This window comes from Lipotes vexillifer, unplaced genomic scaffold (assembly GCF_000442215.2).
Source record: "Lipotes vexillifer unplaced genomic scaffold, Lipotes_vexillifer_v1.1 scaffold216, whole genome shotgun sequence".
In the NCBI taxonomy this organism is placed as follows: Eukaryota; Metazoa; Chordata; class Mammalia; order Artiodactyla; family Lipotidae; genus Lipotes; species Lipotes vexillifer.
Window position 1 is genome coordinate 2922620 of NW_006779100.1, and position 20698 is coordinate 2943317.

Consider the following 20698-nt stretch of genomic DNA (forward strand, 5'->3'; position numbering starts at 1 on the left):
GAAATTTGAATTCATCTCGTGTATATGCTTCTGATTTTTTTTAGCATAAAGGTATCTTTCAATTTTATTGACAGAGCTCCATTCTAAAAAATAATTTTCAGCAAACATCTCTTTAAAAAAAGAAAGAAAAATCTTAAAGTGGAGATTAGAATAGTCTTGACTGCCAGGCAGTGGTTTATGTTAAAAAAGACCTAAGTATGTTTAGTTAACCACAACTCAGGTATAAGCCAGAAGTGTAATAATCTTAGGAAATATTAACAGAAGTACAATATTCAGACTAGAGGTCCTAGTCCCCTCGTTTTGTCTTCCAGTTTGACAACGTGTGATGCATCATTGTTCTGTGGTCTTGTAAGGTCTCAAGCTACTTAGGGAGAGAGAAGTGCTTGAAATCTCCCTATCCTCAAAGTCCTTCAGCTCCAATTTTCTTTCACTCCAGGCTCAAGACATTGAAACTCTAAAGAAATTCCTCCTGAACAAAAAGCCTCATGTGGTGACAGTTGCAGGAGAGAACAGGTAGGGGTACCAGGGGATTGGGCCAGGCCTGGCTTAAAGTCACTCATTCTTTATTGTTGAATCTGCTCTGTCCCTGTTACAGAGTAGGCATGCGCCTGTGTAGAGCCTTGGTAATATCCCCATCCCCAGGGGATATCCCTGGGGATATTGTACCTCTTTGTCTTGAAAGTTCTCTCCTCCCCCACTTCCAGCCATGAGATGGTTCATCCCTGAGAAACTGTCCAGAAATATCCCTGACCAGCACCCCTTATTCCTCCAGGGACGCCCAGATGTTGATTGAGGATGTGAAGCGCATCGTGCATGAGCTGGACCAAGGTCAACAGCTGTCCTCTATTGGGGTGGAGCTGATTGACAATGAATTGGCCATTCTCTATATGAACAGCAAGAAATCAGAGGTAATGCTGGAGCCCCACCCTTAGGCCCTGCACAGGCAAGAGCTATCAATCCCAGGGAGTTGGGGAAACAAAGATTATGGGGGCACAGGATTGCACCTGTTCACTTACCTATGCAGAGGATCTCCATTGTGCCAGTCACGGTTCAGATGGGGAGCCCCAGAGATTAAATTGGTCCCAGGAAAAATGGTCCCAGAGAAGAGAAATTGACTTAAAAAGCCAGGTGGTTTGGATTTCCTCTTGCTGTTAGAGCTGAGGAGACTTTATGGCCCTGCTGACCCTCGTTTGACTCTAGGCAGAGTTCCGGGATTACCCTCCTGTGCTGAGACAGGCAGTCTCCCTGGCCCGGCGTATCCAGGACCCTCTGATTGAATTTGCCCAGGTTTGCAGCTCTGATGAAGACATTCTGTGCCTCAAGTTTCACCCCTTGCAGGTGAGTAGGATTTGACAGATAGGCCCAAGTGGACAGAGTGGCACAATAACCTTATCCCTGCCTGCTGTGTGTCGACAGGAGCATGTGGTGAAAGAAGAGCTGCTCAACGCCTTGTACTGTGAATTTATCAACCGAGTCAATGAGGTTGGAGTTGATGTCAACCGTGCCATTGCCCACCCCTACAGCCAGGCCTTAATTCAGTATGTCTGTGGCCTGGGACCTCGAAAAGGGACCCATCTCCTAAAGGTAGGATTGGGTTGAATCAGAAAAAAAGAAAAGTTCTGTTTCATTGAACCTTTACTTTGCCAGTATGCTTTGACAGGCAGACCAAGGTCAGAGAGGTAAAGGCACTTTACCTCTTGCCTAGAGTCATCAAGCTAGAGAGAGTCAAGAGTCAGACTTCAGACCAGGTGGCCACAGTCATGGTCTTCACTACTGTACAGTGGTGGCTCATGGAAAAGATAACCTGAGCCATGATTTAAAAGAGATGGAGGAAAGCGAGAGTGTACTAGACACAGACCTCAGGATAGTGGGGTTTTTTTTTTTTTTTTTTTTTTAAGTGTGTGTGTGTGTGTGTGTGTGTGTGTGTATAATTATTTTTGGCTGCATTGGGTCTTTGTTGCTTCATGCAGGCTTTCTTTAGTTGTGGCGAGCAGGGCTACTCTTCGTTGTGGTGCACAGGCTTCTCATTGCAGTGGCTTCTCTTGTTCCAGAGCTCAGGCTCTAGAGCGCAGGCTCAATAGTTGTGGCACATGGGCTTTGTTGCTCCGTGGCATATGATCTTCCCAAACCAGGGCTCGAACCTGTGTCCCTTGCATTGGCAGGCAAATTCTTAACCACTGTGCCACTAGGGAAGCCCAGGATAGTGGGGGGGTTTTCCCCAGTGGAAAAAAAGGATTTCAGTACAGAGGAGGGTATGTAGTGATCTTCAAGAGTATTTGTAATTTTTTTTTTTCTTAATATGGGGTGGCTACTTGACTGTATCATGAACTTTGAAGCAATACGTTAGGTATGTATTATCTTTGCTTGGCATAGTGTAGTTTTTTAACATAATTTTTTAGTAGTAGTATGGTGCAGTGCTCAGTTAGATATCGGGGTGTGGCGGCAAAATTCCCATCATGGAGGATTTCCCAGAGACCTGAAAGCAGGCTGGGAGGTGGGGCCTGCCTACTGCTCCAGCTTACTCCAGTCTGCTCTTCTAGATCCTGAAACAGAACAACACCAGGCTCGAGAGCCGGACCCAGCTGGTCACCATGTGCCACATGGGTCCCAAAGTCTTCATGAATTGCGCTGGCTTCCTCAAGATCGACACGGCCTCCCTGGGGGACAGGTGATGCCCTCTGCCTGGGTGGGCCAAGAGGAATTCTCTTGGGCTTTGCTTTGGGGATTCAGGGATTAGGGCTGTCAAAGGGCCACAAGCTGTTTAAATTAGGAAATGTTTTAAAGCAAAGGTGAGGAACCTTTATTTAGTCAAGAGCCTCTGACCTATGGAAAAGATCAGTTCAATTATGTGAAGCTTTTTTGTGAGAGAAACAAAAAAAGAACCAACTTAGTTTATAAATTAAGGACAGAAAACATAAGACTTGGTTCAGTAAACACATACTTGTTCTGTTGTTAATGATTCGTTGTGGCTAGATAAGGGTGGGAAGAGAAGGGGCAGTGGAGAAGCAGTGTGGGGGTCTGAGGCATAAGGAAGGGGGAGAGAGATTTGGTATGTTTTGAGATGATGTTATTGAGAGAAAGTTCTGTTCACATGGACTTTGGACTTCACTATTGACCTCTTCCTCTCCAGAAGTTATCAACTCAGTCTTTGGAGGATCTTTTCCACGGGCACATAGCTCCTCATTCAGTAATGGAAATCAGTGGGGAAATAGGCTTCAAGTTCTAAAACTTCATTTTCCACCCAGCTTTGCTGTAACACTCCACGAATAACATAGGTCCATGTGAGTGCACGGGCAAGACCAGCCTGGGAAGGCTTTATGGGGGAAAGTAGCTGTCAGCAAATTCTCAAAGGTCTTCTTCCCCCTTCTTGTTTTATCTTATTATAAGACTTATATAAGTTCATGATATAAAATTCAACATATAGGAATATTATGCAGAAAGTGGAAGTCCCCCATAATCCCACCCCCCAGAGATAATTACCATAACAAGTTGATGTATACTACAACTTTCTAAATTTTATTTTTGCTATGCATTTACTAACTACCCATTTACTACAAAAATGGGATCATACGGTTCATAGTGTTTTGCAGTGCATTTTTCACATATCAGTATATTGTGGCCATCTTTCCATGTCAGCACACATAGATCTACCTCATTCTTTTTAATGGCTGTATAGTATTCCATTGTATGGAGGTACCCTAATTTATTTAACCAGTTCCCCATTGGTGGCCATCTGGGTTGTTAGTAGAAGCTTCTCGTTATATATCCTGCCCCTTTTCTGCCTTTCCTTCAGCACTGACTCATATATTGAAGTCCTTGATGGTTCCCGAGTTCACCCTGAGACCTATGAGTGGGCCAGGAAGATGGCAGTGGATGCTCTGGAATATGATGAATCAGCCGAGGATGCCAACCCTGCAGGGGCCCTTGAGGAGATCTTGGAAAATCCAGAGCGACTCAAGGACCTGGACTTGGATGCCTTTGCAGAAGAACTGGAGAGGCAGGTGGGTGATAGTGTACAAGGCCTGGCACAGAAACTATCCCAAGTGGCCTAGTTGAGAAGAGACTCAGGCAGCAAGTCCTCAGAGAAACCCTAATAGTGTTAGTGTAGGAGACCTGATCCTTCTCCCCGTGCTGTACTGGGTTTCTCAAGGAAGTTTTCAGTCTGCTTATTAAGGAGCCAAGGACGTCTCGCAGACTGCTGCAGTCATTGTTGGGGGCACATTGCGAGGGAGCTGGGAGGGGTTGAGTAGCAGGGTTTCCTTCTAGGCCCTCTTTCCTCCTTTACAATGGTGCGTCTTTGCATTTGTCTGTTTTACACATGGGGGTTCCGTGAGGCATTTTTATCAGAACAGTGTTCCATGGCTAAGAAAAAGTTTGAAAACCTCCTTTAGTCCTTTAGTAAATGTTGGGGGGAAAGAAGAGAAACCCTGACAGGAGCCAACTGGCTTACTTCTTTCATCAAAACCCCTGATGGCTCAGTTGGGGAGCAGTTGCAAGGCTCTTCTTGACGGGGGCTTCTTCCCCAGGGCTATGGTGACAAACACATCACTCTGTATGACATCCGAGCAGAGCTGAGCTGTCGGTATAAGGACCTCCGGACAGCCTATCGCTCTCCCAACACAGAGGAAATCTTCAATATGTTAACCAAAGAAACACCAGAGACCTTCTACATTGGTAAATTCTGTGTCTGTTTTTTAGCTGGAGGAGGATATGTAGGGGTGAGGGGATGCGTTTACTGTACACATTCAAACCAAGCAACAGTTCCAGCAGAATGAGGCAGGTTTGTACTGTAGGTGGGAAAGACCCGGGAAACTTCTAAAAAGGTTATAGTGCCCTGAGCTGGAAGTCAAAGCTGAGTTCAAGGTCAGATTATGCTTTTAACCTGCTGCTGTGGGGTCTTCATGGGGTCAGTCTTATGGCCTCATTTTCCTGTCATCAAATGAGGGGAAGATCTCCCTTTTCGAGGATGTGAAGGAAATCGGTGGAGGTGCTCTAGGACAGAAGTTCTGTCACTAAACGGCTGGTGGGAAGGAGTTACGTCTCCAGTTCCCTTAGCCTGCTTCCTGTTCTCTTCTTCCCTTCCCTCTCCTCCTCTCCCCTTTCTCCAGGAAAGCTCATTATCTGCAACGTCACTGGCATCGCCCATAGGCGTCCACAGGGTGAGAGCTATGACCAGGCAATCCGCAACGATGAGACAGGGCTATGGCAGTGCCCCTTCTGTCAACAGGACAATTTCCCTGAACTAAGCGAGGTATGTGCTGCATTGTTACCATGGTAACACTGAATTTCCTTTATTGAATGGTCTCAGTGCCCTAGAAAGGAACCAAGAATGGGGATAGTTTAGATGACACTTTACCAAGTGAATACACAAAGAAGGAAGAGGGCTGGAATGCATATAGGCCTAACATGAAGTCCCTCTGTATGCTAGTCAGAAATGATCTATGTGGTTTTTTCTGTTCTCGCTCAACCCTTAATTCTTGTTTCCCATTCTCTGAGGATGTAGCTCAACCAGAGTAGAGACAAGAGGATATATGCATTTCTCACATACAGTGTAGGCACTGTGTCCCTATGCTAGTTAGAAGGTATCTGTAAGGCTCCCTTCAATTTTTTCACTGTCCACACACATCTTAATTTTTCCCACATTCTTCTAGACATCATCTGCTTTTCTCATGGTTAGAACTCATAAAAGCCATCCTGAAAGCTTTTTCTGGATCCTCAAATGTTATTTAGGCAGACTGTAAAATAGACAGCTTCCTAACTTTACCCAATAAAAGAAGCTGGTGAGATTTGTCCAGGTTATAAAAGAGCCAAGGTGTGCCTGGTTCACTGAAATGAGTTGTTCTGAGGAGACTGACAGAGAGATTTCTTAGGCCCACTAGGTCAGAACAGAATGGGAGGGAGGGGCTTCAGTTGTAGCTGGAGGGACATATAAATTAGATTAACATAAAAAATTGGTCTGATGGCCAGTGGTGCCAAACATGAGTTATGAGTCAAGGAACTTTGGGAATATTCAAATTCTGTGTTGCTGGGTGGCTAAGTTGTTGTGTTCTCACATCATGATGCCAGTGTCAGTGGTAAAATGAATTACAGCACTGCTGGCAGCTCTTTTCTGAATGTGTGATCTCCAGAATCTTAATGATCAAGCTCCTCTCCTGATGCCCTCTTTAGGTCTGGAACCACTTTGACAGTGGTTCATGCCCAGGCCAGGCCATCGGTGTCAAAACAAGGCTAGACAATGGTGTCACTGGCTTCATCCCCACCAAATTCCTCAGTGACAAAGTGGTAAAGCGGCCGGAGGAACGAGTGAAGGTAGGTGAATGACTGGGGTAAGGCCCCTGGTGCAGTTTTCAGCTGCCCAAATCAGGCTGGCTTTGGGCTGTCCCCACCAGGAGTTAGGCTCTGTTCCCAGTGGCTCCTGGTGGGGAGCATTTCAGGAGGATTTATAAACAGTTGAGTGAAGTCAGGGCAAGAACCGTCTGTCTGAATGAGGAGCAGCTTTTGTGCCCTGCCTTTGTGAAATTTCATCAAATTGCCAGCCCTTTGAGAGAGGGCTCTCTCTTCCTGTGTGGGAAGCTGTGGTTTAGTCCGGCGGGCAGGAAGCAGGGCCCAGCATTACATGCTGTGAAGCAGAAAGGCTAAGCTCCCTTTCTGTTCTAGTATTCTCTTGTCAGAGCTGCCATTTATTATGCACACACTAGATAACAGCCCTTGACATTTACATATGTTGACTCAAATCTCACAGCCTGATGGGGAAGGAAATACTACCTCCTTTTTTCAGAGAAATTTGAGTGCCTTTTCCAGGATCAGCTGGTTTGTTAGTGATACAGCTGGTACCAGATCTGCCAAATACTTTGGTTCTAAGTGTTGTGAACCCCTGAGCCTATGGACTTAGGAAGGCTGGGGAAAGACATTCCGAATACAGGCATACCTGATTTTATTGACCTTTGCAGATACTGTTTGTTTGTTTTTACAAATTTAAGGTTGGTAGTAACCCTGCATCGAGCAAGTCTATCAGTACCATTTTCCCAACAGCATTTGTTCACTTCGTGTCTGTCACATTTATGTGTGGTAATTCTCACAGTATTTCAAACTTTTTCATTGTATTTGTTAGGGTGATTTGTGACCAGTAGTCTTTGATGTTAGTCTTGCAAAAAGATTAGGACTCACTAAAGGCTCAGGTGACGGTTAACATTTTTAAGCAATAAAGTATTTTTTAACAAAGGTATGTACATTTTTTAAAACAATAGTGTTGCACCCTTAGTAGACTATAGTGTAAACATAACTTTTATATGTACCGGGAAACTAAAAAATTCTTGTGACTCACTTTATTGTGATATCTGCTTTATTGCGGTGGTCTGGAACTGAGCCTGCAATATCTCCAAGGTATGCCTGTAAATGAAGCTAGGGAGATTTTCAGAAGGAGAGCCATGCAGATGACTGGGTTTTGTCACTCTTTAGACAGAAGGGCTCAAATCAGGGGTAAAGTACAGAAAATAGCTACTACTTTGCTTTCCCTCAAAAAAGGGCAGCCAGACTTGGATCACATCCTAGCAGCAATAATTAGGCAGCTTTATGAGAAAAGGGAATATTACCAGTGACAGAATATGTCCCAGGAGGCTTCAGTTGGTTTTTCTGCCTAGAGTGGGAGGCATCAGTACAGGGCACAGACTGTAGTCTGCAGATGAAACTGAACTCTGAACTCCTGCTAATCTGCCACTCAGTAGCTGGCTGGCTTTGGGCAGTCACTCCACCTTTCTGCCTGGACTTTGCTTTTCTCACATGTAAAATAGGGCATCGGGCTAGACCATCTTTGTCCCTTCCAGCTCAAATGTTCTGTGGATCTAGGTGGGAATGACTGTTCACTGCCGCATCATGAAGATTGACATCGAGAAGTTTAGTGCAGACCTGACCTGCCGCACCTCAGACCTCATGGACAGGAACAACGAGTGGAAACTGCCCAAGGACACCTACTATGACTTTGACGCTGAAGCAGCAGACCACAAGCAGGAGGAAGACATGAAACGGAAGCAGCAGCGGACCAGTGAGTGTGCCCACGACCATGCCTGTGCACCCCAAGTCCTGGCAGCTCTCCCTCTGCAGGATGCACTGCTGACTGCTCAGCTTCCCAGTGGGAGTGAGTGCTCAGCTCTGAGGTGCCGAGACCCAGAGGCATCATGAAAGGGAGCCATTGGCAGGGCTGGAAGCTGGGGTCTTCTTGGGTCACATTTTCTTTGCTAATGCATTGTGACTCTTAAAGCTTCATTCTCTCAGCACCCAGGGGCCCAGGTTAACATATCGTTCATATCAGAGAATCCAGGCCCAGAGAGGGTGAAAGAGTCTCAGAATTCAGTAGTGGGTCAGAGATTAAGCCATGGCCTGTCCCATTGATGTTGGCTCCCAGTCCCATCACCTGATCTATGCTTCTTTCCTGCTCTCTTCAGCATATATCAAGCGAGTGATTGCACACCCATCCTTCCATAATATAAATTTTAAGCAAGCAGAAAAAATGATGGAGACCATGGACCAGGGTGACGTGATCATCCGACCGAGCAGCAAGGGTGAAAATCACCTGACAGTGACCTGGAAGGTCAGTGACGGCATATACCAGCACGTGGATGTGCGAGAAGAGGGCAAGGAAAATGCCTTCAGCCTGGGAGCCACCCTGTGGATCAACAGTGAGGTGAGAGGCAGCCCCTGCCTGCACTAGCATCCCCACTCCTGCTTCCAGAAACAAACCACTTTCACCTTAGTTACTGGTATGCATTGTATTTTAGCTACACAGAGCAACAAAACAGGAGGTTGGTTGTGAAATGAGTAATTTGATATCAGTTTTGTGTATTTTGCACTTCTTTCCCTGTCCTCCGGATTTTAAAATAGACTAGAGAACTGCTGGAGGAAGAGGAGAAAATACACATGCAAGCACTTCGTGCATAACACACACACACCAAATTTCTTTGTCCTGTTTTCAGTGGAGAGAAATTTTATGAAGCCCCCTATTGTTCCCAAGCACTAAGGGAGAACTAAAGTTATGAATTAAAGGATTTTGTGCCTTGTAAGCTAATAAATCTGGGCATGACTCAAACAGATGGATAAATTGAGGGGACTTTGCAGCAGAGTGAGGCTGCCGCAGGGCTGGGAAGTTCCTCCCCTCCAATGGGTTCTCTTCCAGGTGGATGTGATGAAAGGCTGAATCTCAGCTCTGGATATGACAGTCGGGGCCTTTTTCTTCCCACAGGAATTTGAAGACTTGGATGAGATTGTTGCCCGCTATGTTCAGCCTATGGCATCCTTTGCCCGGGACCTTCTGAACCACAAGTATTATCAGGACTGCAGTGGTGGGGACCGTAAGGTGAGACCAGGGCCCTGCAAGGGATGACACCTCCCAGTCACTTACGGATGTATGGTTTCCCTTCAGTGTAGGGGATGCTCAGCTGGTGAAGGAGGTGTACATCATGTGTGAGCCAGACATTGTGTACCAAGCATGCTGCTATCCCAACCTCTCCCCCTCATTCTACCCCCAGAAATTAGAGGAGCTGCTCATCAAAACTAAGAAGGAGAAGCCCACCTTCATTCCCTATTTCATCTGTGCCTGCAAGGAACTGCCCGGCAAGTTCCTACTGGGATACCAGCCCCGGGGTAAACCCAGGTGAGCACTGGTGCTGAGAAGGTGCTGCCACTGGGGTCCACAGATAGGCTAGCAGGCCCCCAAACAGTACTCTCTCTGGTTCTGCTTGACTGCCTTTCTCCTCTTATCTGTTGAGAGTGGAGGTGGAGGTTGGAGGTGGGGAAAGAGGGTGATGATTTAGAGGCAAAAGGCAGACTGAATAAGAAAGGTTCTTTAATCAACCCTGTGAAAAGGAGTTCCCTTCACCTCTTCTCCCTCCCAGAGAGTGATAGAAATCACCAGACACTCTCTCCACCTGACTGGCAAAGATGGGGGCCAGCACACTGGTCACTCCTTCCACTCTCTGCTTCACCCTCACCAGGGCTTTTCAGCACACGGTGGCTCACTGTTGCTGTGGTGAGCCTGTGCTGTGCGGGGATAGGTCAGGAAAGCATCTCTTCCAGTCACCAACCTGCTCCACTCCCTTCTGTGTATGACTGACAGGCTGGCCTTCCTAGGTATTCCTCTATCTGAGTCCCTCCTTTGTTCACCCTGCATCAGACAAAGTCTGATTTCCTTAGGCCTGCTTTCTTTGTGTCCGTTACCCACACTGATAGCCATACTAGCCTTCTCTACTCCCCCATCCTCCCTTCGGTCCTTGGCCACGGCCTGTGCCTTTCTGCTCTTAGTCCTGTACTGCTCGCACATGATGCACAGTGTGGGCTCTGTTAGGAGGGGCTCAGAGGCCAGAGGACAAGAAGCTCTGGACGCTGGACCCTGCACCATCGTGGGCATTTATGGAATATTGTGCTTGTTTCTGAGAATCCTTTTCTGACTCACCAGCATGCTTCCAGAAGATGGCAGCCAGGGCCATGTGGTGGTTGGAAACTATCCCATGAGCAACAATTGAACCAACAGGGGACTTTAACCAGGAGCAGAGGCAATATGATAGCATCCCGTGGAAAGGGGTACAAACTCCTTGTGGTGCAGATTGAACAACAGTTGGGTAGAAGATCTAGGAAGCAGGTTTCAGCTTAATATGAGTCAGCACATTGCCATGCTTACTAGCGTTGACTGTTGGCTGTTGACAGCTATCCTTTATTGAGCACAACCTGTTTTAAGTGTTGTGATAAGTGCTTTATGTGTTGTCTCATTTATTCCTCATACCCACGCTATAGGTTTAAGTGCTGTTATCCTCATTTTACAAATGAGGCCGAGATTCAGGTTTAGTAACTTGGTACAAAGCCATATAGGTGATGAGTGGCAGAGACAAAACTGGAACAAGGACTGGGTCTGAACCCAGAGCCCATCCTCTGATCCACTCTCTGCTCTGGCAAAGTGTTAAATAAGGGCAGACCAACCACCGTCAAGAAGCACTTCCAGATTCCGGCTCGTGGGGAGCTGTGCTTTGCTGCCCTGGGAGGTCCCTCCCAACCCTGACACTCTGATCTCAGTAACCCTCACCTGCAGTGTGCTGCCAACATACTGCAGCGCAGGACGGTGGCCCAGCCCCCAGCAAGGCTTCTTCTGGCAGCCTGAACATAGCACACCAGGGACTGCTGACTCCTGGCGTTGCCTGGACTCTGCTGTGCCCTCCTCACCTCACCGAGTGCAGCCTCCTTTTACAGGGTCAGGGACTGGCTCTTTTATCTCTCCTTTCCCCCAGCACCCAGTGTGGCTACTTCACATGGTGGAAATCTGCTCTGGCCGCTCTCTTGCAGCTGGCCACAAGTGGTATCTGATGCACGTTTCCTCCCAAAATCCCAGGATAGAATATGTAACAGTGACTCCAGAAGGATTCCGGTACCGGGGCCAAATCTTCCCAACTGTGAATGGCCTTTTCAGATGGTTTAAGGATCATTATCAGGATCCTGTACCAGGTGAGTTCTACTCTCTCTGACTTGTGGAGTGTGGTTGAGGGACACCTAAGTGCTGAGTCAAGATAATCACTAGCCTTCTACAGGAGGGGCTGAGGCCTAGGCTGTCATTGTAGTTCTCTTAATTCCTATTCCATCTTCCACTTTGCCTGTACAGCTTCCCTATTTTTTTTTAATTTATGTATTTATTTGGCCACACCACGTGGCTTGTGGGATATTAGTTCCCCGACCAGGGCTTGAACCCATGCCCTCAGCAGTGAGAGCGCAGAGTCCTAACCACTGGACCGCCAGGGAATCCCCCCAGCTTCCCTTCTTTCCACCCACCTCAGTACCTCTCCCAGCCCCCCAGTTGTAAAACCAGAAGTAGGTTTCTGGTGAGACGTAATTTGGGCCATTTCTTACAGGCATAACCCCCAGTAGCAGCAGCAGGACCCGGACACCTGCCTCTATCAATGCTACCCCAGCCAACATCAACCTTGCAGGTAAGGAGCTCGTGCCAGGGACTGGGGGTAAGAGGGATGGAGCTAGAAGGACTGTCACCTCTAACTTGCCCATCTCCCACCTCTGTGTGCTTACAGATCTGACACGGGCTGTGAACGCCCTGCCCCAGAACATGACATCACAGGTGTTCAGTGCCATTGCTGCCGTGACAGGCCAAGGCCAGAACCCTAATGCCACCCCAGCGCAGTGGGCCTCCAGCCAGTATGGCTATGGCGGCAGTGGAGGGGGCAGCAGCGCTTACCATGTACGTGGCTTGGGGACGAGGCTCCCTGCAGAGGGTGGGGAAGGGTGAAAGGGAACGGTCATCCTTCACCAACCTGTGTCCATAGACTGGCCTCTGCAGTGCCCACCATGAGGGCCTTCATAAGGAGAGGGTGCTACTACAGCATTAGGAACTGTCTCCAGCAGATGTTCCTTTTTCTCAGGCCCATTTAAGGGGAAAGGGAATGAGAGAAGTTCTGACCTTTCCACAGAGTCTTTCGGGATCTTTAGAATCCTCAAGCCTCTAGCAACCTCAAGTGGTCAAGGGTGCACTGTGTTGTGGTGCCAGGTCCCATCGTGTTGGCCTGCCTCTGCTGCTCAGAACCACACACTGCTCAGGAGAGGGTCAGCTGGAAGGCTCTGGATGGAGCCCAAATTTTCAGCTTGCCAGAAATTCACAGAAAAACCAAATAAGCACAAAACCTGTCCCAATTCAACTGTTCACCCTTCTCCAGGTGTTCCCGACGCCAGCCCAGCAGCCAGTGGCCACGCCACTAATGACCCCCAGCTACTCCTACACAACCCCAAGCCAGCCCATCACCACACCACAGTACCACCAGCTACAGGCCAGCACCACCCCTCAGTCTGCCCAGCCCCAGCCCCAGCCCTCCTCCAGCTCCCGGCAACGGCAGCAGCAGCCAAAGTAAGTATACAGATGGTAGCACAGAACAGGTTATTAGTAGAGGGAGGTGCTCTGGATCTTCTGACAGCCATGACCCAGGTGATGTCCCCAGGAGGATTGCTTTCTGGGAGAAGAGGGAAGAACACAGTGTGGCAGCTGGCCATGGCTGCTGTCCATAGAGGCGAGGTCCATTTCTGCAAGAATGGACGCTCACCAGTGATTGCTGGGAAGGCTTTCTTCTAGAGGGTCCCAGTCTCAAAGGCCCTTGTTCTCCCTCTCAGGTCCAACAGCCATGCAGCCATCGACTGGGGGAAGATGGCGGAACAGTGGCTTCAGGAGAAGGAGGCAGAACGGCGGAAACAGAAGCAGCGGCTGACACCTCGGCCCTCCCCCAGCCCTATGATCGAAAGCACCCCCATGTCTATTGCTGGCGACGCCACCCCACTCCTGGACGAGATGGATCGGTAGGGGGCCTGCTCCTAGGACTCTGGTTACCTCTGAGGCTGGGAGAGGCCTGGCTGCCCATTGCCTCACTCCTTGCCCCTCCTTTTCTGTCCATAAAGTGGAGTGAATTGACGTTCTCTTTGGTGGTCAGCCTGGATGGGTGACAGTCTGGATGGCCTTGCACACTTGAGCTCAGTATACGCTAGGCAACAATACTCCCACTCCAGGTCCTCACCGACCACCTGTCCTGGGACCAGGCTGGGAAGGGAGTGTGGCAGGGAGGAAGAAGAGGAAGAAGAAAATGAGAGTGGGACAGTTTTGTGTTCTACTCCCTACAAGCCATCTTGAGCTTCTGCTCTCACCGGACTCTGGGCTGTGATGGAGCCCCAGCTCAGCACGTGAGTCTCCCCCAGCTCTCGTGGGGAGATGAATGCTATTTATTCAGTTTGGGACAGGAGAGAGGAGGGAAGGTATTTCTGACCGATACCAACAGCTTGGGTGGCTATCAAAGCAGGATCACAAGGGACGTAGGGGAGCAGTGCTAACCTGCCCAGTCCCACCTGGCTGCCCCTACCCCCTGCTGCCACGCTTCCTGCCCGTCATTTGAATAAACAGTGTTTCTACAGAGCACTTGGCAAAGCCTCTCTCCAAGTCTCCCCCTCTTGAGGGGGAGCTTGCAAAGCAGTGTTTGGAGCTCTGAGGGCTCCCTTGACTCCCTCTTCCAGGCCATCAGAGAGGCAGGGACTTAGAGAGAAGCAGGTGGCTTCTGTACCATGTTGCCTAGGTCACATCCCTGCTCCACTTCCCAGCCCTGTGACCTTGAGCAAGGTCCTGTTGTCTCTAAGCCAGCTTTCTTATCTGTAAAATGGAGATGATGATACCTAGCTCAGCAGGGCAGCTGTGAGGACTAAGAAAGAATGTGTGAAGTGCTAAGTCCAGTGCCTGGGACCTCACAGGCCTCAGGAAATGTTAGCAGCTGCTATTACACTCACACACAGCCACCCCATCCACTGTGCCTTCTAGTCTTCTCTGGCACATGGGAGAAAGGCCACAAGTCAATCTGGGTGTCTCCACTTGAACCCTGCACCTCTCTTTCCCCTTTTTGCTGGCTGGGCCTTGGTATCTGACAGTACCTCCACATGAGTCAAGTGTATCTCCCCCAGGATGGGCCCCCCACTCACCTGGTCCCACACACACACAGCCCTGACGAAGAGAGCTGACTAGTCACTTCCCCCAGCCCCATTGCCTCTTTTGTTCTGGACTGATCTCCCTGTGTTTCTTCACTAGGGCTTCACCTCAGAGCTTTGCCTGTCAGCTCTGGGAAAGCAAAGCTTTCCCCCTTCCTTTCCTCTGCTTGGGGCTCAGCAGAGAAGTCAGAAAAGGCCACTGCTGCCCAAACTTGGAGAGCTTCCCGCCTTGCTTTCCTTCATTCAAGATCCCTTTGGCTGTTTGTTGGCAAGAGTTGGGGGAAGGGGCTGGCCTTCTGACAGGAATTCAGTTCCTTTCCCTTCAGCACAAAAGGCCTAGAAGGGCCTAGCAGGAGCAGGGCCACACCAGCTGGGAAGGTTCATCATGTTCCTCTTGATGCCACCAGCACCTGCCCCAGGGCCACTTAGAGTAGGGAAATGCCAGGCAAGGCAGCACAGAGTGGGTTAAAAGTTTCAGTTTATTAGTGGTATCACTGCACACAATGCCTATCACCAAGTGGATTTTGCACAGACCTGTCTCCCAGTAGACAGGAAGCCTCCTTCCCACCCAGAGGTGCTCTTCTCCTGCCCTGGACCTAGGATGTTACAGAGAACCAGGCTGTGCCCCTTCCCTGCCCTCCCACCTGCCTTCTCTGGGCTTCCTCTTGAAAGATGGATTGCCCTTCAGAAACACCTGCAGCTCCTTAGCCCCTTGGCTCCAGTTATGCCCAGAAGCTGCCCCCTCCCCCCCTCCCCCCCTCCCCGAAATAGCCAGGTTGGAGGGAGAGAGAAGCAGGGGGTCAGCTACAGGTTTGATCACATTTATTCTTCGCCCTGGCCTCAACTGAGATTGGGGTTTGATGCTGGGGGAGATTTCCTCTTGTTGACCTTCTTGACTGACGAGGTCTTCATCCTGGGCTTCTTGGCCTGGACCCCGTTCTTCTCTCTCTTCCTGGGTGATAAAGACTCCACAATATCCTCACTGGAGGGTTCCTCCCACCCAGGGTCATTGTAACTGTCCTCACTCTCCAGATCTCGCCGGCTGTCTGGGCTGGACTCTGACATCCTGGCCAACTCTCTTGGGCTTAACGATCGGCTTAAGTCTGGAGGTGATTCTGATTTAACTGGGCTTTTCTTCTTAGTCAACTTGCCCTTCTTGACTTTTTTCTTCACCTTTGCTTTTTCGTCCTTCTCCTCCTCCTTGTCTTTCTCTTTTTCCTTTTTCTTCTTTATCTTCCTGATCACCTTATTGCCCTGGGACTTCCCCGCGGGGCTTTCGGAACGCCAGATGGTGATGGGAGCTGCTAAGTCAGGGGTACCTGTGACCATGCCCATGCCTGTGTTGGTGGGGAGGGCAGGGGGCCCCACCTGGGTCGGGATGGGAGGCTTGCTTTCTTCCTCCTCCTCCTCCTCTTCCTCCTCCTCCTCCTCCTCTTCCTCTTCTTGGTTTAGGTCATCTGCCCCGCACTCACAGTGGATGGGATGGTGGATCACTGCCACAGAGACAGGCCTGTAGCTTTTGTACCCGGGGGAGAAGAGAACAGGGAAAGATGGTTGACGGAGTGTGGGGGCCAGTGACCCCCATCGGCCCGCCGGCACTCACCAGCCACAGCAGAACCGCTCCACACACTCTCCCTCTGGGATGAGCTCAAAGCATGGGCACTGGATGATGTTGAAACAGGCCGAGTCCACATCTTGGGAGCAGGTTAGGCCCACATCTCTGGAACTGCTATATGTCTTCTCTGAGCAGTCCTTCAGCCTGCCACACAGGGGACTCAGGCTGGCTCCCCTGCCTCCATGACTCCCCAGGGGCCCAGAGCAAGAAGCCTGAGGGACAGCAGGCTTCCACTGGGTTCAGCCCAGTCTGCCAAAAGACCTCCCCGTGGCTCCTGGAACACAAGCCAGGTTTACAAAAGCTGGGGCCGGGCTGGTAGCACCAGGTCAAAGTTGAAGCAGGGAACCACAGTGAAAATTTTGGATCTGGCTCTACGCAGGAGTCTCTCCTGGGCTGTGGGTCTCCCAAGGAGGAGGGCCCTTACCTAGAATCACAGTCACAGTGGCTGATAGAGTGCAGGTGCACGTCGTGGTGGCCATAGTCAGAGGTGAAGGGATGGATGATGTGCCTGGTGCACTTTCTGTGTTTCCAGCAGCACCTGTCAGTGTCCTTGAATTCACCTGATGGGGTAGGAGTCTGGGGTAAGAGTGGGTCGCACTGCGCAGCAGCGGCAACATATCTGATCTCCCTTCCCACAGTTCAATATAAAGGCTTCACCAAGTTCACCTGCTGCCACCATCGTCCCGCCCTCCCCCATAGCTGTTTTTTTTTTTCTTTTTTTCTTTTGGCCGCACCATGCAGCTTGTGGGATCTCAGTTCTCCCAACGAGGGATTGAACCTGGGCCCCAACAGTGAAAGTGCCAAGTCCTAACCATTGGACCGCCCGGGAATTCCCCCCACAGCTGCTTCTACTGCTGAGTAGTAGTAACAGTCCAGCGCTCTCCTCTCCCCAGTGCACGGCGTGACTCTGCCTGCCCCTCGCAGACTCCTGGACAGTGTCTCACCAAGTCCCCCTTGCTGTCCTGTGACACCTGCCTCTTCCCCTCCCCTGCCTTCTGTGGGAGCCTACCTTCCTTCCCAGGGCCCTCTGCTGACTCCTGCCTGCCCCTCACCCAGTGCTCGGAGTTGCCAGCTACCCCACTGCACAGAGTACCTGGGTAAGGGAGGGCCCTCTTGCCATGGCAGACGGGAGCACCACTTCAGAGTCCCCAGCAGTTAAAGCTGGCGGCAGCAGCATCCTCAGTTCCTACGCCTGCCCCACACAGGCCCAGGAGGCCAGTGTCCGACCTCTCACAGCCTCTGAAGCCACTCCATCCCCAGGGCCTGCTGCAGCATGACAGCTCAAGCCTGGAGGGGAGCTAGGCCTGAGCCTCCAGTGTGTCATGTTCCTTGGCTTCTCCTGCTAACTCTTCCCTTTCCCTCCTTCTCTCTTCTCCCTCTGACACCTTTCTCACTCTCACTTCTCTCCCCTTTCCCAGGCTCACTCTTGATTCTTTCCCTTCTCTTTACTCATCAAGTTCCCATTCCCCATCCATTCTCTGTCCCCAGTCTTAGAGCCACAGACTTAAAACAGTCCACCCCTTGTAGGCGACACAGATACCATGTCCCAGGGCACAGGGGAGAAGCTGCTGTGGAGAGGCCTGGGGATTAGGGGAAAGGCCTGAAGAAAGGTTCCTACCTCTTCTGCTCAGCTGAATGCAAGCCCTGTGCACACACTGGTGTCTCCCACCTCCACCCTCACTGCCTCACCTCTGACCCTGCCTAAGGCCCCAGTCTACCAGTGGCTCTCCCCTTGGGCCACCATCTAAAACAAGCCCAGGAAGTGATTCCCTGTGCCGAGAGGACAAGGCACCTTCCTGGAGGTTTCCCCTGAACTCCAGCTCCGCCTGCTCCCAGAGGAGGAAGGGGGCTCTGGAGGAAGGGGGCGGGCACTCCCAACTTCCAGGGCAGCCCAGCTTGGGGTGCCAAGGCTGGCTAACCCTCCAAACGGGCCAGGAGGATTGTGCCTTTATCCAGCCCCTACAAGGGGTGGAACTGGGGCAAGACCTCATACTGGCCACCAGCTAGTAGCTAATCAGGCTGGGGGTGTGTTACTCCAAGTGGCCTTAAAGTTCTTGAGAGATGAGACAGCAGCTTGGTCTGAGCCTTCCCTACATTCTTCCTCCCCTTCCCTCCCCCCCACCAGGCTCTGGGGGGCCTGGGTCCCCCATACACCCCTGATCCACTTAGTGGCCTCCCTTTCTGCTTCCTTTCCTCCCATGCCCTTTCTCCATCTCAGGGAAATAAGAGGCAGGGAGGGGGAGTAAGAGTCCTGCACCACCACCTCGGGCTTTCTCCAGCACGGCTGAACTGGAGCAAAGGGCAGCAGGGTGGCAACTGCTCTGAACTTGTAGTCAGGCCTGGGTCCAAGTCTAGCTGGGTGACCTAGGGCAAGTTACTTTACTTCTCTGAGCCTTCATTTCCTTATTCACAAAATGGGGATGACGGTAATACCTATTTTGCAGGGTTGTTGGGAGGACTCAGTTTACATGTGTCAAAGATATTGGTGCACCATACATAAAGTGCCGTACAAAGGAAAGGGGTGATTGTGGCTTCCAGGAAGGGGTGGCCCGCCCTCTCTGGCACAAGGAGGGGTCTCAGGGTAGGGCAGCTGGGTGACCCCTTCAGGACCAAACACTTTCCTCCCTCCTGCCTACCACCAGGTGAGGGGTGGTGGGGACCCCTGGGGCCAGAGATTCCCCCAGACAGACCCACCTTCAGAGGAGAAGGTAGATGCGTCAGTGCTGGACGCCACACCACCCAGCAGATGTCCTCTCCCCCAGCTGGGTAACCTGTTTATATCTGAGAGAGTACAGAGAGGTAACAGCAGCCCCCCTCCCCATACCATTCATTCAAAAAGCATTTCCTGAGAAGCTCCAGGTGCAGTCCCCAGAAGATGCAGAGATTAAAAGAACGACACAACAGTACCTGCTGTCAAGGGGCTGGGGGAGGGCATGAGGAGGGGAGAGGCCGGAGAGGTCTGTGGAACAGTGCATGACAGTAGTGTGAGGCAGACACTGACAGGGAGGGAAATGGTGGGGACGAAGGCCTGTGGGAGGACAGAACAAGGACACCTACTGAGATAGGGATGGGGTGACCTTCTTGGAAGAAGCATAATAGGAGCTGAATCTGGAGTCATGAATAGGAGTGAGCCAGAGTCTAGGCAAGAAGGGACGGTTCCAGGAATTGTCCCAGGGTGTTCCCAAAGACAACTCCAACCGGCAGCAGCTCCATTAGCAACCACAGGGTAGAGTCTGCCACTTCCTTTTTCCTCCTACAATTAGCTTTGTCCTTTGGGGTACTGGAGCTGAATCCTGCTTAAGGAAGGTAGCTGACTGCTTGGGGACTTCAGCCGGGCTTTCAGTGGCACTCGGTCATCCTACCGGTCCCTGGTGAGCTGCTGTTTTCCACAGCACAGGAAGTACTCAAAATTAATGGAATGAATGAATAAAACTCCAAGCACTTTCCTGGAAACTCCTACCCTGCTTCTGTTCCTCTCAGCACAAAATTTCACCAGCATTATCTATGGCTGTCCCCACCCTCATCAACTTCCAGCCTGAGGAAGTGGCCCTCCTTCCTCCTGCCCAAGCACCTGAACTCTAGGTCCCAGCCAGAATTCTCGCCTTCTGCCTCTTTAGTGTTTTGGGGTTTTTTTCTCCTTACAGGCTATGAACATCTTCAAACAAAACACTCTATGAACCCTGTTTCTCACTCTGCCACTGCATATCCCACCCTTCTTCCTTTTCAATCCAAGTTTATTCACTCCCTCATTTAACGGATGTATTAGCTTTACTCGGCACCAGTGAAGGAAGCCTAGTCCCTACTTTAGTGAGCTCAGAGTCTCTACCTCTCTCTTCTACTCCAGCCACCTACAGCATGGCAGCCGTCCCAGCCCCTCTAGCAGAATAGCCCAGGCAAAGGCCACCAGTGATCTAATAGCCAAACCCAGTGGCCTTCTTTTCGTCTCATCTCATTTGACCCTGTTGACCAATCAATCTCTTTCTTCTGCAAACTGTTCCTTTGGCTCCCATGACAGACGCCTCTCATCTCTCTTCCTTCCCAGCTTTTTAGTTCTTTCCTAACTCCTTTGCTGTCCCCTCTTTCTCTGCTGTACCCCTTAAATTGGTGATTACCAAGGTTCTGTCTTTGGTCTCCTCAGAAGAAGCTACAGGCTTGTCTTGGATAATGTTATCCAATTCCATGGTTTCAACATCCACCAATAAAATGACATAAATCTGGGTCTCCAATTCAGACTGCTTTCCTGAGCATGTAGCCAATGTCCTCTTGGACATTCCCAAAACATCAAACCAGCATGTCCCATATGAACCCACCATCTTCTCCCTACCCTTCATGAGCCACCTCCTCTTGTATCTTCCATTTCAGAGAGCAACAGACACCTCAGCTCGAAATCTAGGGATCATTCCTTCCCTCACTTCTCACCAACCTGATGGCCAAGTCTTGCCATGCCTACCTGCCCCCATATCTGCCTCTGTCTTGGTTTAGGCCTTCATTATCTCTGACCAAGACAGCTGGAGTAAACTTCTGCCTGGCCTCCCTGACTTCTGTCTCACTACCCATATCCAGCCCTCACAATGCAGCCAAACCGGT

At 50.3% G+C, this 20698-nt stretch overlaps 2 protein-coding genes across 2 annotated transcripts in view; one reads left to right on the forward strand and one right to left on the reverse strand.

The window, feature by feature from the left end:
* SUPT6H (SPT6 homolog, histone chaperone and transcription elongation factor) overlaps positions 1–13932 on the forward strand; it is a 23062-nt gene extending 9130 nt beyond the window's left edge. The window contains exons 19-36 of the mRNA XM_007452422.1: positions 437–513; positions 773–908; positions 1201–1338; positions 1417–1584; positions 2541–2668; positions 3794–4001; positions 4527–4674; positions 5109–5251; positions 6169–6309; positions 7846–8041; positions 8442–8680; positions 9236–9349; positions 9522–9646; positions 11372–11484; positions 11886–11963; positions 12060–12226; positions 12699–12886; positions 13147–13932. Coding sequence (XP_007452484.1) covers positions 437–513; positions 773–908; positions 1201–1338; positions 1417–1584; positions 2541–2668; positions 3794–4001; positions 4527–4674; positions 5109–5251; positions 6169–6309; positions 7846–8041; positions 8442–8680; positions 9236–9349; positions 9522–9646; positions 11372–11484; positions 11886–11963; positions 12060–12226; positions 12699–12886; positions 13147–13333 — 2694 coding nt within the window. The 3' untranslated portion in view covers positions 13334–13932. The remainder of the gene's footprint in view (positions 1–436; positions 514–772; positions 909–1200; positions 1339–1416; positions 1585–2540; positions 2669–3793; positions 4002–4526; positions 4675–5108; positions 5252–6168; positions 6310–7845; positions 8042–8441; positions 8681–9235; positions 9350–9521; positions 9647–11371; positions 11485–11885; positions 11964–12059; positions 12227–12698; positions 12887–13146) is intronic.
* Positions 13933–15336: 1404 nt separating this feature from the next.
* The window catches only part of PROCA1 (protein interacting with cyclin A1), a 7749-nt gene continuing 2387 nt past the window's right edge, over positions 15337–20698 (reverse strand). Inside the window, exons 3-6 of the mRNA XM_007452423.1 lie at positions 18806–18892; positions 16536–16671; positions 16097–16255; positions 15337–16018 (exon numbers count right to left, since the gene is read on the reverse strand). Coding sequence (XP_007452485.1) covers positions 15337–16018; positions 16097–16255; positions 16536–16671; positions 18806–18892 — 1064 coding nt within the window. The remainder of the gene's footprint in view (positions 16019–16096; positions 16256–16535; positions 16672–18805; positions 18893–20698) is intronic.